At 41.7% G+C, this 16,356-nt stretch overlaps 1 protein-coding gene across 3 annotated transcripts in view; it reads right to left on the bottom strand.

Annotated features, from left to right (window-relative positions):
* VGLL4 (vestigial like family member 4) overlaps positions 1 to 15,970 on the bottom strand; it is a 77,644-nt gene extending 61,674 nt beyond the window's left edge. The window contains exons 1-2 of one of the 3 annotated variants that reach the window (XM_021530466.2): positions 15,906 to 15,970; positions 8,899 to 8,975 (exon numbers count right to left, since the gene is read on the bottom strand). In XM_021530466.2, coding sequence (XP_021386141.1) covers positions 8,899 to 8,962 — 64 coding nt within the window. In that variant the 5' untranslated portion in view covers positions 8,963 to 8,975; positions 15,906 to 15,970. Of the gene's footprint in view, positions 1 to 8,898; positions 8,976 to 12,940; positions 13,027 to 15,867; positions 15,882 to 15,905 lie in introns of those variants that run through there. The other 2 variants (XM_021530464.2, XM_021530465.2) reach the window with 2 other exon arrangements.
* Between the last annotated feature and the right edge of the window lie 386 nt (positions 15,971 to 16,356).

The following is a 16,356-nucleotide window of genomic DNA, read 5'->3' as shown; positions in this document are numbered from 1 at the left end:
GCTGCAGCACACAGATGTTTGCACACAAACCAAACACACACCGTGGGCATGACCCAGAAAATAAAAGCACTTACTGCTCTTGGCATGCTTCCAGAAAAACCCCAGTGCCTGTGCTAAAATTGTTCCCTTTGAAACAAGAAAAACTCAAAGGGCCATTTCTGCCCAGCTGGTTAGAGCTTCTATTTAACTGTTTAGAAATAAATTACAAAATTGAGAATATTAGCAATAAATATGTATCTAAAGCACATTTATTTCAGTGCTATGCGATTATTTTCACTGTTGCAGGGGATGCACAGAAATACTCTTGGAGGGTTTTGGGGCACCTTTCCATGAACATGTCATTAAACTTAAAGTCAGAACAGAAAGGGGGAAAAAATCAGAGGAGAGTAATAAATCACTCTTCACTCTTCAATTTGCTAAATAAGAAGCATTTCTCTTTTAAGCTCATGGATGACAGAATTTTTTGTACTGACATTGTTTATAGCTGCCCTGCAGATTTATAGCCAGAATTCTGCTTTCACAGGGAATTGATTTTTGAGTCAGCAGAAAAAGAGGGGGTGTGAGAAATAGATTTGTAGAGAATTTTAAGTCTGATAAAAAGACTATAACATATAATATATTGTAATTATTATTATTTATTAACAATTATTATTGCAATATATTGTAATTATAATATATTGCAATTAAGAAATAGTTAACTTCTAATTGCCATAAGCATGAATTATAACATCTGTATTGGCTCACCCTTCACATAAAACTAAAAATAGAATAAAAGCTTTTCAAATACCTCTCAGTTACCTCATCTCCTAGACAAAAAAAAAAAAAACAACAACATAATCCAACAAGGGGCAAAAAATAAAAGCAAGTCATTTTGGTGTTTGCTTCTTGGAGAAAAAGTAAGTTTCTCTTCAGGCTGAAGCAAAGCACTGCAGCTTTTTTTCCTTCTTGAGCAGCAGAACAAAAGGCAGAAGTCAGTAAAGCAGAGTGTTAATTGACTGTATCCTCTCTTTGTTTCACAAGCCATTCCATCAGGACACTCACCTTGGACTGGAAAATCCATGTGCAGATCCCTCCTCCTCCAGGTCAGGATTTGAATGGCATATCATAAATAAAGTCTGGGTTCCCAGCCAGGGAAAAATGGAAATTCCAAACAGATGCTCATTAACTAAGAACTTGCATGTTGCTTTTTACAACAGGACTGTAAAATTTCTATGATCATTTCACTAAAGGCTGTGTGACTGAACAAGGAGTGAAGGTTGCATAGGACCACCTCAATTTTAACTTTGAACTTTTAATTTACAGGCAATTTTAACTGCTGCTGAAGGAATTGGGTTTATAATGTTGAGCCTGGTTTAAGACAGTGTTAGAGGCAACAAGGAAGTTGCAAAGTGTTCTATTCCAACCCTTCTAGACACTTGATAAAGTGCTGAAATAAGTACCTATAGAAACAAGTACATAAAAAAGAGTGGAGAAAGTGATAAATATGCCAAATGCAAAGTCCTGCTGCAATATTTTAACTCCTGTCCCCAGTTCTGCCTTGCTGCCATTTCCAGGAATGCTCTGTGTGCCCTCTGTGCTCCTAAAGGACATCCTGCAAAGCACCCTGCATTTTTCTAGCCAGCCTGCAGTACTTCTAATTAACAAAGAACTGTTTTTTTTTTTTTCCCTTTCTAAAACCAAATTAAACATGCCAAATAATATGTACCACGGGAAGAATGATCAGATTTCCACTATTCCAGTTTCCATCCCCACCAGAAAAGCTGCACAGACAAACCCTAATCCAGGAATAATTTCCCTGCATTGTTGGGGAGTTCAGGCTGTAACAAAGAGGAGTTCTGGTAAAACAGAGAAACAGATAAATCTGGTAAAACAGACAAATCTGATAAACCAGACAAACCCCAAGGCCAGAATCTGAGAAATGCCAATCATTCAGCAGCGTGTGCACTGACAAATCCCATATGGGCCGGGCCACCCCCTCCTTCAGCCAGCTGTGATTTGCACTCCTTGGGATCTGATGACAAATTCCATATCCCAGCAAGGAGATTCCTCCCCCTCCACTTGCCAGACAGCATTTAGAGAGATAAAATTTCAGCAAACACCATTTATTGTGGTAGGAGGGAGGGAATGCCAGCAGCCCCCATATTTTATCCCAAATGAACTGAGAAGGGCTGAGGAAGAAAAGCCACAATTGTGTGGCTGCCACTGCTCAGGAACATCTGGGGTGCCTGAAGGATGCTGTGACTGTTTCCAAACTGCAGGCAGCTGAACTTTTTAAAAATTAATTCCAAAGGAACACGCAGGCCCTTTGTTCCTGCAGGAATTTCCATCCCTGCACTGGCTCTGCTAATGGGGTTCCCCTCCACTAAAACACATTGAGGCGCCAGGCAGACAATTGCCCCATTTTCCAACCTATTTAACACGTTGAAAACATCCTTTTATTTTCTTGCTACAATAAACTCGGAGGAATAAAAAGAAAGGGTGAAACTTTCCAGGGGTAAGAATAATTCATTGGGTTTTTTTTTAAACAAAACAAGCCAAGCAAGCAGTTGTCCTATGTAACACTCGTGCTCCCAAGAAAATCCTAAAATTAATGGGATGGCCCTGACAGCACTCACAGGAAGCTACTCTGTGAGACCCTGAGTGATACAAACAGCTAAAGGTTTTGGAAGACAACAAGCAGAAGGTCAGAAGTTCAGCCATTCAGATATTTTACTAAGAACCAGCTTTACTGATATTTCAAACAGTGAAGATATTACTATTTTCTGTGGGGCTCATCAATTTAAAAGCAGAACACTCTGCATGTTATTACTCAGTTTTATTATTTCAAGCTTTTGGTATTCATACAACATCAGATGATTCAGGCTGCATCTCAAGGATTGAAACACTTCTGTTTTTTCATCACATTATTACTGTGCTGAAACATCCCATTTCCATACTTTTCCCCCTTCCATTTAAAAAAAAAAAAAAAAAAAAAGGATGATTTATGTCACAAATTCCACTCCAAAACTAACTGGATTCCCTCCGCCATTGATCAAACATTACTTACATGACAAACTGATAAATGTACTTTCAACACCTCTCATAGCTGTTAAGGGATTACAAATACACATTTTTGCTGACATTGCTCCTTAGAAATCAGAACTTTTCCTCCAGGAAACTTCAGTTTCTCCTTTGCTGGACAGCACAGATAAGCTCTGACACAAGCACAGTTGCTAAATCATAACAACTATTCTGTTACTGAGCTACACAATAATTTTCACAATGGAAGGATCCAGGGTATTAAAGTGAGTTGCAGAACACCACCAGTCTAATCACATCCCTAATTTTTAAAGGCAACTTTTTGTGTATATCAAATATCTGCCTCTTCTCTGAACCAGCCTGGCAAAAAGACAACATAGTCAATATTTTAATTAGCCATAAAAGAAGAAACAAACATCCATGTGGTGAATCCATCTATAGTCATATTAGAAGTGATCCTGGAGAGCTTCTCACCCTCCCCTCAGCCAAAGTCCTGAAGAAGTTACCAAGCTCTAAATGAAAATTTCTGCTGGGTTGCTTGGTAAGAAGCACCCAAGAGCTGACAGACCTTGATAAAAAAACCCCAAGTTCTGAAAGCACTCAGAAAAAAACACACATACAAAATACTGTCAAATTTATGTACAAAATGCAAGAAAAAAAATCTGAATTCAAGTGGTTGTGTCCTACAAAACAAAAAACTGCATTACTGGAGGAGTCTTGGAAGTCACAGGAAGGATGATTTTTAGTAGAAGCATCATATACAACCTTTCCACGGTAAAGTAAATTCCTACTTAGGCTACACTGGGAAAAGCCAAGACAGGTATTTTGTCAATCCTTGCAATGACTCCCAGGTAGAGGAACAGAACACAACACTCTCCAAAGCAAGGAATTTTGAAGGACACAAACTTATTTTAGATGTCAGAAGATCCCTAAACATGCTCCAGAATGCCCTTATTAAACCAATTTGATTCCCTTCCACCCATGAAGCAAAAGTTAATGGATGAGCAGCAATACTGAAATTTCTCTTAATTCACAATCCAAGATCTTTTCCATTTATTTCTTTGTCACAAAATTTGCTATTTTTCCCCTACAGGTACAAACAAAATACAAAGGGCACATCACATGATAACATTGTGTTCTACTGGAGTTATTTTCTTGTTTTGAGTAATATTTTGCTACAGAATATTTCCTGTCCTTACACTACAATTCCTCCCAGTTCTACTCGGAATGGGGCGAAGTTGTGAACAGAAAACACACAAGGATTGTGACATGAAACTGTTGTTTCACATCTGTGCAAAAATGCTGTCTTGTTGGCCATTTTTCTGAAGCAGATGAATCTCTAGAGAAAAAAAGGAAAGCAAGCAAACAAAAAACCCACACAACCAAATGAATGCTGGAAAAGCCTCACAATCCTCTAAAACCAAACTGCAAATGATCCTTGAGACTGCATTTGTATCAAGTGCATTCACAGATCAAATTCCATCCAATTCCTCACTTCAGTTACTCTGAAAACCTCCAGGAGCTGGGGTACTTTCAGTGCTGATGTAACTGCTCCCACAGAAGGATGGAAGTTCTTTAAAGTCCTGCAAACATTGATTTTAGATCCTGCCTCAGGCTCACTGCCCATAATTTGCCATAAATTTACACAACAAACAGTAGCAGTGTGGGTGGAAAGTCCTGGTGATGCTGGAAATATTTCATCATTAATATCTTCAACACAAATAACAGCACTCGAGTCTAATTCTGCTATAAATACTGCTTGTTGTTTTGTTTTTTTTTATTTAAAACAATAAGCTTACAGAGCCACCATCTTCTTCAATAATGCTAAAAAATAATAAATTCTCAACCCAGCCTTGAAGCAGATTTTTTTTGGGATCAGCTACCCAAAACAAATAATCATTGCATATTTATTCATGAGGGGGTGGCAGCCAGCACAAAATTTGTGCTCCTAATGAACTCCTGATACAAGAGATGAGCAGTAAAAACTGCTTGGTGGCTCTTGTCTACACCAGGATTTTATTACAAAGCAGATTAGGGCAGGGATTTTAAAGCACAATAATTTTTCTATACTAGAAATATCAAGTATATGGTCTGGCTTAATTATTTGAAGTGGATTAAACTAAACCACATAAAAGCTACTGCTGCCAAACAATAACAGTGCTCACAGGCAAGGAGTGTGGAATTGCAGTTCCAGGCTTCCCTGCACACATGTGACTGATGGCACATGTGCAAGGAGCGTGGATTCACTAAGATAATTCTTATTCTTTTTAATGTAGTTCTCTGTCAGTTTTGCAAAGCATAAATCAAAGCTCAACAGGTAAGGATTTTGTCCAAAGCATTAAAATGAAAAGTTTTACCCAGGAATTGGTGGTGCTATTTGTGAGTTGTTCCCAAACCTTTAATTTCCTTCTGGAAGTGTATTTTCTCCTGCTTGCCCACAGCAGACTTTTCACTATATTATCCTCAGAGAGTGAGAAAAGATACGGTATTTCTCATTCTCTACCACATTTTTAAACTGGGCTTGCATATTGGAGGGAAGTGTAAATAAAGTGTTCCTATAAATCCACACACACTGAGTACAAAGTGCTCACAATAAAGTCTGCAGGCACGGGTCCTGATCATTGTTTTCCTTCACTGTTCTCTCAATGTCAAGATTATGCTTTTAAAACTCTCTTTATGACTTAAAGACTAGTTCCCAAACCCCTTATACAAGATAAATAGGAAATTATAATCCTCCTCACTGCTTGAATACTTGCTTTAACCCTACCAGCTCATCCTGTGCTCTTCCAAAAGCAGCCAAATTGAACCCTGAGCAGATGAGAAACCAGAACCAACCCAGGAAGAACAGTGCAGGGAGAGAAGAGGAACGAGTGCCAAGCATCTCATTGGAAACAGCAAAAATCAAGTTTACAATAACCCATGTTCTGTAAGGTTTGAGGCTGTGATGACAATACGATGCACATCATATAGATAGTTACTTGTTCTAAATGCAATCCCTGAAAAGATCCCAGCAAAACCTTCCAGATGCCACTTACAGATGAAATAGTTGCACATTGCCTACAGCTCCTTATCAGGGCAAACAGATTTTTTTATGGCCTTTCCTCCACTACTGACAAGTCAGAAATTAGTGACCAGCCTTTAACATGTCTGACTAATAATGACATCATTGCCTGTCTTCTTTTGTTCAGCCTTCTTTTGCTTTTTTAAGTACAGCTCCCCTGTACAATGAGCCTAACTAACTGCTTCCATCTCCGTGGCAGGAGTTAAAATCCCAAAGTGCAGTAGCCATTCCTGCTCCATAATTAATCCTTCCCGTGACACAGCAGTTACACAAATGTGGTTCATAAATTTTCATTGCTAACAAGTGCAGGATGATTTAAACTGGGAGCTGCTGAAATACAGTTTCTAGCTCCTGAGTTAAACCAGAGATGAGACTGAAAGCAGCACCCAGGGTTAACCAAGAACATCCTGCCCAGTATGGAACTGGGGCATCAACTGGGAGCCACCCATCACTCAGTGCCTCTGTCCTGGGTTTCATTCCTCCCTCTTTTCCTTTTCTCTTTGCATTATCATAAATATAGCATTTTATTTCAGTAATTGAGTTGTTCTATCTCAACCTCCAGGTTTCACCTTTCTTCTGATGTCTCTCCCCATCCCAGCAGGGCTGGCAGGTGAGGAGCTGTGTGGCACTTGTTTGCTGGCTGAGGTTAAACTCATTTCTTTAAGTGCTCCTAAGTTGAAAAGTATTCGTTTTAAACAGCTCATGATTTGTGTACACAAAGACACTTCAGTATTACTTGGCCCTGCAGTGAGTGCCCACGGAGATAAGAGGATCCTTCACATTTCAAAGCATTAAATTAATAAATACTGGCAATATTGCTGCACTCCTGGTCCTTACTGGAATATTGGAAACACTGCAGAATTCTGTTTTAGACAAAGTGAGTGGGGATAGAGAAATACATACAGCACCACTGCCAGAACTTCACTGAAAGCTCAAGGATAACAGCTAAATGTAAGATTAAAACTAATTTCCAAACTAACTTCTTTTCAGCCAGAACAACTTCAAGGATAACAGCTAAATTCAAGATTTAAAATTAACTTTTTTTTTCACCCAGAACAAGTTCAAGGATAACTGCTAAATCCAAAATTTAAAACTAACTTCCAAACTAACTTCTTTTTACCCAGAACAAGTTTAAGGATAATAGCTGAATTCAAGATTAAAACTAGCTTCCAAACTAACTTCATTTTACCCAGAACGAGTTCCAAGAGCTGACAGAGAAAGGCACAAGCTCAGGGACAGCCCTGCTCATTTCTTTCCTGCCAGCAGCTCCTGCCACTGCAGCACTTTGGGGTGTGAGAGAACAGGGCAAGCTGGAGACAGCACAAGTTAGAAGCTGCAGAGTGGCATAAATCTAATTAAGTCTAAGTGGTAAGACTAAAGGAATGTAAATTAGAACCAGATACACATCAGCTCCCTCACATGTGAGCTGCACTGAATCAGACTTCCTCTGGATTCTCTAAATCCAGCATTCCTACCCTGTGGAGCTCAAAATCAAACTACAGTCTTAGGCAATAGTTAACCAAAAAGAATGCATTTAAGCTCAAGAAAATTGAGAGTATAAATTCAAAATATACTTTTTTAAATGCAGCCAAAAGAAATCCCCCCCCCAGGTCAAAATCAGGGTTGAAATTATTTCCCCAAGGAGTTCCACTGCTGTTCATTTTACCAGTAATGGTCAAGAACTGGGGCAAATTAACCAAATCATCCCTCCAGAGTGACACCACTGAAAACCTGGTGCTTATCCAGCAGCAAAGTGAACATGCAAGAACAGCATAATCAACATTCCTTACAAAGCAGATTTACAGCAGCAAACCAATTATTTCATTCAATATCCAAGGCAAATCATTTTCAAAAATATATACTGAACAAATGGACAAAAGAAGAAAAGCTGTATTCATCTTAAAAGGTGATTTTATATACAGAAACAATTTGCAAAAACAGTTTGAAATTCAAAATACCATTTTTCTAGTCAGAAATCCAAAATGCCATTTTTCTCCTGAAGTTGATACCCAAAGTGCACACACTACTCAGAAAGCACCAAGGACATTTCTTACTGAGCATGCATGGAACAATCTGATCTGTGAACTGGCACTGCAGCTTGACAGAAATGAAAATATTATTCTAACAAGGGTTAGCCCATCTGAAACTCTAACCATGAATGGTAACAGCAAAAATATTACCCAAATAATACCAAAAATATTACCAAAATATTACCCAAATAATGGGCAACATGAGCCTCTGACTATTTAAAACCCAATAATTCCCTTTTGCTGGCAGAGAAAGGCAAATGTAGAGCTCACTACTAATGATAAAAGTCATCCTGAGAGTTTTTATTAACAGAAATCTTCACAGTCCACTGGTGCCCACCCAGTTCTGTGTTCTTAAATGAGATATAACCAAAATTATCTGGGAGTCTGAGTTCTCAACCTGGCCTAAGTTTGACAGCAGCTCCACCACAACTTTTTTTCTGCTAACAATGCAAATGCAGCTGTGAAAAGAGAGGCATCTTGACATGAATTAAATACATTTTAAAATATTATTTATATTTCCATAAGTGTATGTATAAAATAATTTTTAAAAATCCAGTAATTCTGTCCTGCCCACTGACCAATTTAAATGCAAGGTGTTGGGTTTGCACCTGAGGAAAATGATCTCTGAAGGGTTTCCTACACACCTACACGAGCCTGAAGACAGTTTCCTATACTTCCTGGGCTCAGTAGAATTCCAATCTGGATAAAAACAGCCTCTAGGCTGCTCCAAAACTAACTACCCAAAGTGCAAACACAAAGCAGCAGGGTCCAGCAAGGCAGGGAACTTACGTTTCTCATCATCAGCGTGGACCAGAGATGCTGCTCTGGACAGCACATCCAAGGGAGTCTCCATTCCTCTCTGGATCCTGCAAAATTCAGAACCAAGGTTTCAGAGAGCAAACTGAACACCCAGAGCACACACACCCCCCAGGCTTACAGGAGGAGTAAAGCACAACAGCAGCGTGGCAGCAGAAAGAACCAAAAATCCAAAGTTTGTGCAAAGTGTCACTGCTGAGAACAGGGGAAGAAATGCTGGCATTGCCTTTCCCACCCAAACACTGCAGAACAAAATTCCCAGGTGCTGGAGCTGCCACACTGCTCGTACACGGTGGAGCAGGGTAATCTACTCCCTGTTGTAGTGGTTGTAGCTAGCAAACAGCTCTGTGGAGAACATTAAGATATTGTCCCTGCAGTGCAGGGACAGCTGGCCTGGCTGCCTGCACAGCCATGGGCTGCTTTAGATCCTCAGGGTTCCAGAAAATCCACCTCCACACCCTCTCCCATGCCCAGAGGAGAATCATCCAAATTCTATCATTTTATTAAGTTTTTTTTACAAATAAGCATGCAGTTGAACTCTGGGTATGTGTGTGTACAAGCACACACACAGAACTGTATTTTTTCCAATCCTAATCACACCTCAGTAGCTGCTTTTCCCTGGATTTTGCCCCTTACAGCACAAAATTTTAATTTAAAAAATTAATTCCCACCACATTAAAAATGCCTACTCCAGAGCTACACCAAGCAACAAACTCCAATAAAACCAAGGATCACATTGCAGCTTCTCAAAGTTACACATGACTGGCTTTAAACCTAAAAATAAAAAGATGTTTCTGTATGAAATTCAAAAAATATGGAAAAGAAAGGAAGGAAGAGAATTAGAGAATAACACGTTGTCAAGATGTTTTTTTACTACAAGGCCAACAACTTATATATGTTTCAAATAAAAAGGCAACAGCACAGACAGAATTGTAAAAAAAATGGAGAATGAGGAAAAAACCCAGAACAACCAAATCTTGCTGAAGTTTTTCCACAAAAAAACTTAGGAAAAACTTCTCCCATAAGAACTGTTTACTGTAACTTATTTTACAGTATGATCTTAAAATAAAAAAAAAAAAAAAAAAAGGTAGTGGCAACTGCAGAAATCTCAAACACATGTCCAGCATGTACATTGACTTAACAACAAGCACATGTTTGGGAAGCAATTTCCTTGACTTTGCACTAAAACAATAAACCTCACCATCCTCACTCCCTCCTTCTAAGTCAGACTTTAATCAAAGATTTTAAAGCATAAAAGAAAGGATTTTAAAGCATTTGTAAGTTGAAAAAATGTATTTTTAAGCTTAAAGCTTATATTTTTGAAGTTTAAAAAATGAAATCCAGTAGGATTTCCATAGAGCAAAGTAAGAAGAGATAAATTTGAAATAACCAAGTGTATTTAGGATTAAAACATGTTCCTCCCACTCTGCCAGAATCAGCTTTTGCTCAAGAATGTTTTAACTGAACTTATAAAGTCAATTAAAACTCTTTAATTTCAAGAAAATATGTGTGTGCAAGAGGTTTCAGTAAACAAGATCTTAGCTTATTTTATGATTTTGTCTTCATTAAACATTTATTCCTTTCCCACCTGGCCACATCCTCCTCCAAACAAAGCACGGATTTGAAGAGGGCATTCCCTGAAACCCTTCAGCAGCATTCCACTTGCATCCCAAAGACCCTGATGCTTCATTTCTTTCATATTTTTTGTTTTCTTGGACTTTACTGACCCTCTCACACAAATTTCCCCAACAGAGTTAAAATTCAGTTGGAAAATTGATTTAGCTTTGTCTGATCAGGAGATGCAGCTACACCAGACTGAGATAACTCAGGATTAGAGCTAAATTCATCCTACACTTCAAAGACAGTAATACAGATATTTTTGGTCATGTCTTTAGAAAAAAAACAAACAAAAAAACCAACTCTTGATAAACAACATCATAAAGGATAGCAAAAGGTCAATTAGAAACAAATTAACTACATTAATGTTCTTAATGTAGTCAAGAATTTTTTTTTTGTACATTTTTCAATGTACTTTTTTTTTTTTTCTTTCAGTTTTCCAGTAATTTTTAAATAATGGGAGTAACAGCTGCCCAATCCCTTCCTGGACCATGCTCCCAGTAAGAATTAACTGGTGACAGAAACTCACACTGGGAGAAGGAAACAGGAACCAAGTCTTCATGCAGTCCAGGAAATTAGACACTTTAAAAACAACTTGACTAAAAGTGGCCTCAACAGAGCTTTGCAGCTTTGTGCATTATTAAATTCATATCATGAGAGAGCTGCTGAGGTGTTCCCCTGGCATCAGGGCCTCGTGTTCATTCAAAAACTGCCATCCCCAGCGTCAAATCCCAGATATTCTGGCATTTTGAAACAGAGAACAAAGATGACCTGCAAGGAGCTGTACACTGCCAGATTATTTTTCAAATAGTGTTAAATATCTTCTTATCTCTAAATTAGACTAACAAATCAGTGATTACAGTTCAGGAAAGAAATGCAGGTTGCCCAGGAGAGAGAAGAGGGATCCTCTCTTAGCTCCAAATTTAAAACCCTGATTTGGTCAGGACAGGTCAGAAAACGCTGCCTGGAGTGGCCAGCCCAGGCACCCAGGGGGAGCCACACTTCAGAAAGGAAAAGACCAGAAACACTTTCCAGGCTTCTGAGAAATGAAACATTTGTAAAGAAACAAAAATTTAAGAACTGCAAACACAGAAAACCACACGAAACAAACAAACAAACAACAAAAACCAAACACAAATCCAAAAAACCCCAGCTATTTCTCAGTGTGATACAAACCTGTGTGTGCAGCAGAACCCAACCTTGAATTTGGACGTGTCCCCACCAAAGCACAGCTCCCTGCAAGAGCTTGGTAAGGGAAAGCAAGTGAGGAGTGAAACACAAGATAAAACTGGATTTCCCCTGGCTACATCTGATTTAAACACCCTGGAAACAGTTTCCCAAGTAAATCTCACAAATCTCTTTGTAACCAATCTCACTGGTTACAAAGTTTTAAATGTTGGATTCCGGAGACATGAGCCAAAAGCACTTGCACAAGCATTCAAGATATTTTTATCTAGTGTTATTTCAAATATTAGTTTAATATCTTCCAGAGTGCTCTTATTTATCAGTTACTGCTCCCACTACTGCTGCCCTATTCTGTCCTCTCCCCTGCACAGCAGCAAAGAGACATTCTGGAAAACAGTAAAGATATAAAATGGGAAATCTGAGATGTCTGAAAGACTGACCTAAACACTGACCCACCTGTAATTTTTTATGCAACACCCAAAGCACGCAATACCCATTAGTGTAAAGAAACAACACTTCATTTCCCCTCTCCTGACATTTTTGCAAGACCCAGAAACCCACAGAGTACTCTCAGCTTTACTCGGCTAATCCTGGGTTTTTTAGTTTTTGGGGTTGTTTTTTTTTTTTTTGTTTTTTTTTTTTTTTGTTGTTGTTTGTTTGTTTTTTGGGGGTTTTTTGTTGGTTGGTTTTGGTTTTTTTGTTGTTTATTTATTTATTTTTAGGCTATAGAGAAATTAAAAGCTTTAGAAAGTGAACAGTTCAGTGTTCTCAGGGATTTATGCAGCACCTTCCAAGCATCAGGAAGGGACAAACCCTGAGGTTGCATGTTTGACACTCAGTTCACAGGCAGCAGAGCTCCACTCACTCAGCCCAAACAGAGACAATTATTTCATCCCACCGAAGTTCACACTCACGGTGGAGGATGTCAGGAAAGTGGTGACATAAAAGAAGAACTTTACATTTGATTTAAAAAAAAGGGGAAGTGGCAAAGGGAGAGGAAGGAAAGAGAAGCAAAGACGACGTTTGGGCAGTGATCTCATACAGAGTTAGGATGGGTCTAGGACAGACCTGACCAAGGCCAAAGCTGGGTGATGGGAACACACAGGAGTGCAGGCACGACAAATGAGAAGAATTTGGATACAATTTGGAATGGAATCCCAAAGAGAAGTCACAATGCCTGGATTGCAGTGGGACTGACAGAACAGCAGCACACCTGAGGAACAGCTAAACCTGCCCCAAACCTGCTGGGACACAGCTACACCCCTCAGGAGAGAAAGGCTGAAGCCTCCAGGAGGAACAGCAAAGCCTGGTACTTGAATTCCCATCTGCAGAAATCACACAGCTGAGGCTGGAGGGAGAAGAGCAGGATTAACAAACAAAGCCACTAATTACAACAATGAAAAAGCAATTAATTAGTAACAAGACACTTGAGAAACCATTAAGGCCAAAGTGTAGATAAACACAAGTGCAGGGAAAACAAGATGAATTGAAAAGAGTGGTCAAAAGCAGCTCCCATCTGGGGAGAGACAGCCCCAAAACTGCCCAAATTCATACCCAGAAATGCCAAGAAGAAACAAACTCTGCTGATTTCAATGGAAGAGAGTGAAACTGAAGAGGAAATCCAAACACAATTGATCAGCACAATCAGTAAATCCACACAGGGAAGGAGGATAAAGCAGAAGTTTGATGCAGAATAGGTAAACACAGTTTATTTTTTATGACAGGAGAGAGTAAAGCATATTTGCCCCATGAATGAGAACAATGATAGACACGTTGTAATCAATAATTTTCTCAAATAGGCACAACACATTCAAATTTCCTCAGCTATGCTTGGACCAGAGCTTCTATTTGTGGACAGAAAAGCCCTGTGTTGAGATATCCATGTAAAATGCTAAAATGTGAATGTGAATATGTCAATGTACACTTTAGAGCATGATTACCAAGCAGCATTGATCATTCCCTTTTTACAACTCAACATCTTGAGAGTAACTTCAGCCTATTTGGCTAAGTACCACTTTTTAAAAAATGTATTTATCCCCTCCTTTGGGGATTTTTTTAAACCATCCTTGTCATGCATATGGAAAATGTGTTTGAACAGGCAAATCTTCAACCAGAAACAATGATTTAACTCATCACACAGAAAATTATAAGCTCAAAGCAGAGCTTTGGTATTTCACCTCATGCTTTTTGTTGTCTTGTTACATAAATCACCCTTAACAAGGCAACATTTTAAGAAGTAAGCTATTAATAATTTTTGGAAGCTCAGAAATTTAAGGTAGGAAAGTCCAAGCTGACCTTGTCTTGTACCTACAAGATCACTCAGAGCATCCTACACGTTACACAATCTGCTGCAAACAAATTATGAAACATTTAACCACAGTAAAGAGAACTGTTCCAAAGCTCCCTTTTCCAACAGAAAACTCCCAGGTATGTCTGGAAGCAAACCAATTAACCCCTGCAGCATGGAGATGCTCAGAAGACTATCAAAGCTGCTGGTATGTAAATAAGAAACGGATGGTTTGTGATGTGGATGCTCTTAATTAACCTGCCCCAAAGGGCTGTACAGATATTTTCTATCCTATTTTAGTTACCAGGCCAATTTTATAGCAGACTGTTAAGATCTCAGCAGCACTCCTGAGTGCTCAGCTCTGGCCCAGTTCTTGCTCTAGGGTGCGTCTAAAATCTGAGCCCATCCCACAGAGGGGGTCCTGAGCAGGGAAGAAAGAGCATCCTGCACCAAAACATCCATCCCTGCTGCCCACAGCGTGCTGGGGGCTCAGCAGCACCTGCTCCAGCCCAGGCACTTCATTGGGAAAATGCAAATCTACAACAGGCAGGCCCAAAATGCACCAAGATTTAACGGGTCAGATCTGTATCTCACTTGTGAATCAAAGCAGTTCTTGTAACTGAACCTCAAAAGCTTCCCAGCCTGATCCCAAATAACCAGATTATAACTGTACCCAGAAGAAGAGATGTAGAGAATTTAAGCAAAATGCATTCCACATTAGAAGACCGAAAGTTCACAGATAGGAAAACACAAATAAAGGGCCTTCAAGTCTGGAGAAGAACCTTAAAAAAGTTTATTATTAAGGCAGGAGAGGGAATATTGCTGCCCAGTTTTATAGGGGTTTGGATCTAAGGGCTCTCAGTAGCACTCCCTGCAAAGAGCTTCACTCAGGTTTCCCAAACTGCAGTTTGTTTCTCTGGGAGGAATACTCTTTAAACAACTCTGTTCTAAAGTCAGAGGAAAACTAACCAGATAAATGACCCTGCAGTAGAAATCCTGGAACTCTTGATCAGCCAAGTCCTCTTTGGTGTAATTAAAAAAATGCTCATTATTTCTTGTTTCTGACAATCCTGAAGCACCAACACAGCAGAAAGGCATTAAGCTGGTTTTATGGATTCTCCACTGCCAGTGGAAACGGTGTTAAATTCCCGTTCATCCACTCTCAGAAAAGGGATGTACTGGCATCAGTGTGGACAGCTTAACTCGGAATTAATTACTGCTGATCACATCTGGGGAACACGCGGCCAGCGTGACACCACGCTGCTAAAGGCTACATAAAAAACCCCTGCCAGCGGAATATAAAAGATGCAGCGCCAAAAGCCTTCCCAGCGCCCTTGGGACGCGTTCTAGAAGGTTTCACCTCTGCTACCGATACGGCGGCGGGGATTTTCCCTGCAGGAAGAGCACGATGGGCGGGAGCCAAGCTGCGAGCTGCAGACAGCGGGAGCGTCCCGGCGCGGCGGATACCCCCGGGCTCGCTCCTGCCGGGGCAGCTCCTGCGGCTCCCGCTGCCTGCGAGCCGCGCCTGCAGCCGCCGGAGCGGAACCTTCCCCGGCCCGGGGAGAGGATCCTCCCCTGGTCCGGGGGAGCGGAACCTTCCCCGGCCCGGGGAGAGCCGATCCTTCCCGGACATGGGGAGCGGCTCTCGACACCGCCGGAGGTTCCCCGGCCGCCGGCAGCGCCCGGCCCGGCGCGGCTCCCGCGGGGAAAGCCCGGCAGCGCGGAGAGGACGGGCCGGGGCAGCCCCGACCCAGCCCCGTCCCAGCCCCGTCCCAGCCCCAACCCAGTCCCGTCCCGTCCCGTCCCGGTCCCGTCCCGCCCGCCAGCGCCGCTCCCTCCGCCCCCGCGGCCACCTGTGCGCGCTGTCCCCGCGCTGCCCCCGCGCTCTCACCGGCGCTCCGGGCGGTGCCGGCAGCGCGGCCGCGGTGCCCCGCGGGCCGGGCCGTGCCGGGCCGGGCCGGGCCGTGCGGAGCGGGCCCGGAGCAGGCGCGGCTGGGCCGGCGCCGCTGGCCCCGCTGCTGCGCGGGCCCGCCGAGGAATCCCAGGAATGAGGGAATTCTGCGGCGAGCAGGTGGGGAGCGCCGCCCGCCCCCATTGGCCGGTCGGCCGTGACGTCAGCGCAATTAGGGTAATGAGGCGCTGACGTCACATCCTCGCAGGTAGGGAGCGCGCGGCCCGGCCCCGCCCCCGCCGGGGAGGGACGCGGGGACGGAGGGTCGCGGGTTCGAGCCCCGGGACGGCCCGGAGCGACAGCGGGGACGGGAGAGAACGGGCGGGGACAACGCTGCTTCTGTGCTCCCCTGCTCTAACCCTAAGCCTTTTCCTCCCCCCGCAGGAAAAAC

The sequence above is a fragment of the Lonchura striata genome, chromosome 12 (assembly GCF_046129695.1).
Source record: "Lonchura striata isolate bLonStr1 chromosome 12, bLonStr1.mat, whole genome shotgun sequence".
Taxonomy (NCBI): Eukaryota; Metazoa; Chordata; class Aves; order Passeriformes; family Estrildidae; genus Lonchura; species Lonchura striata.
The sequence above is the reverse complement of the archived record's forward strand: the minus strand, read 5'-3'. Positions and strand labels throughout refer to the sequence as shown.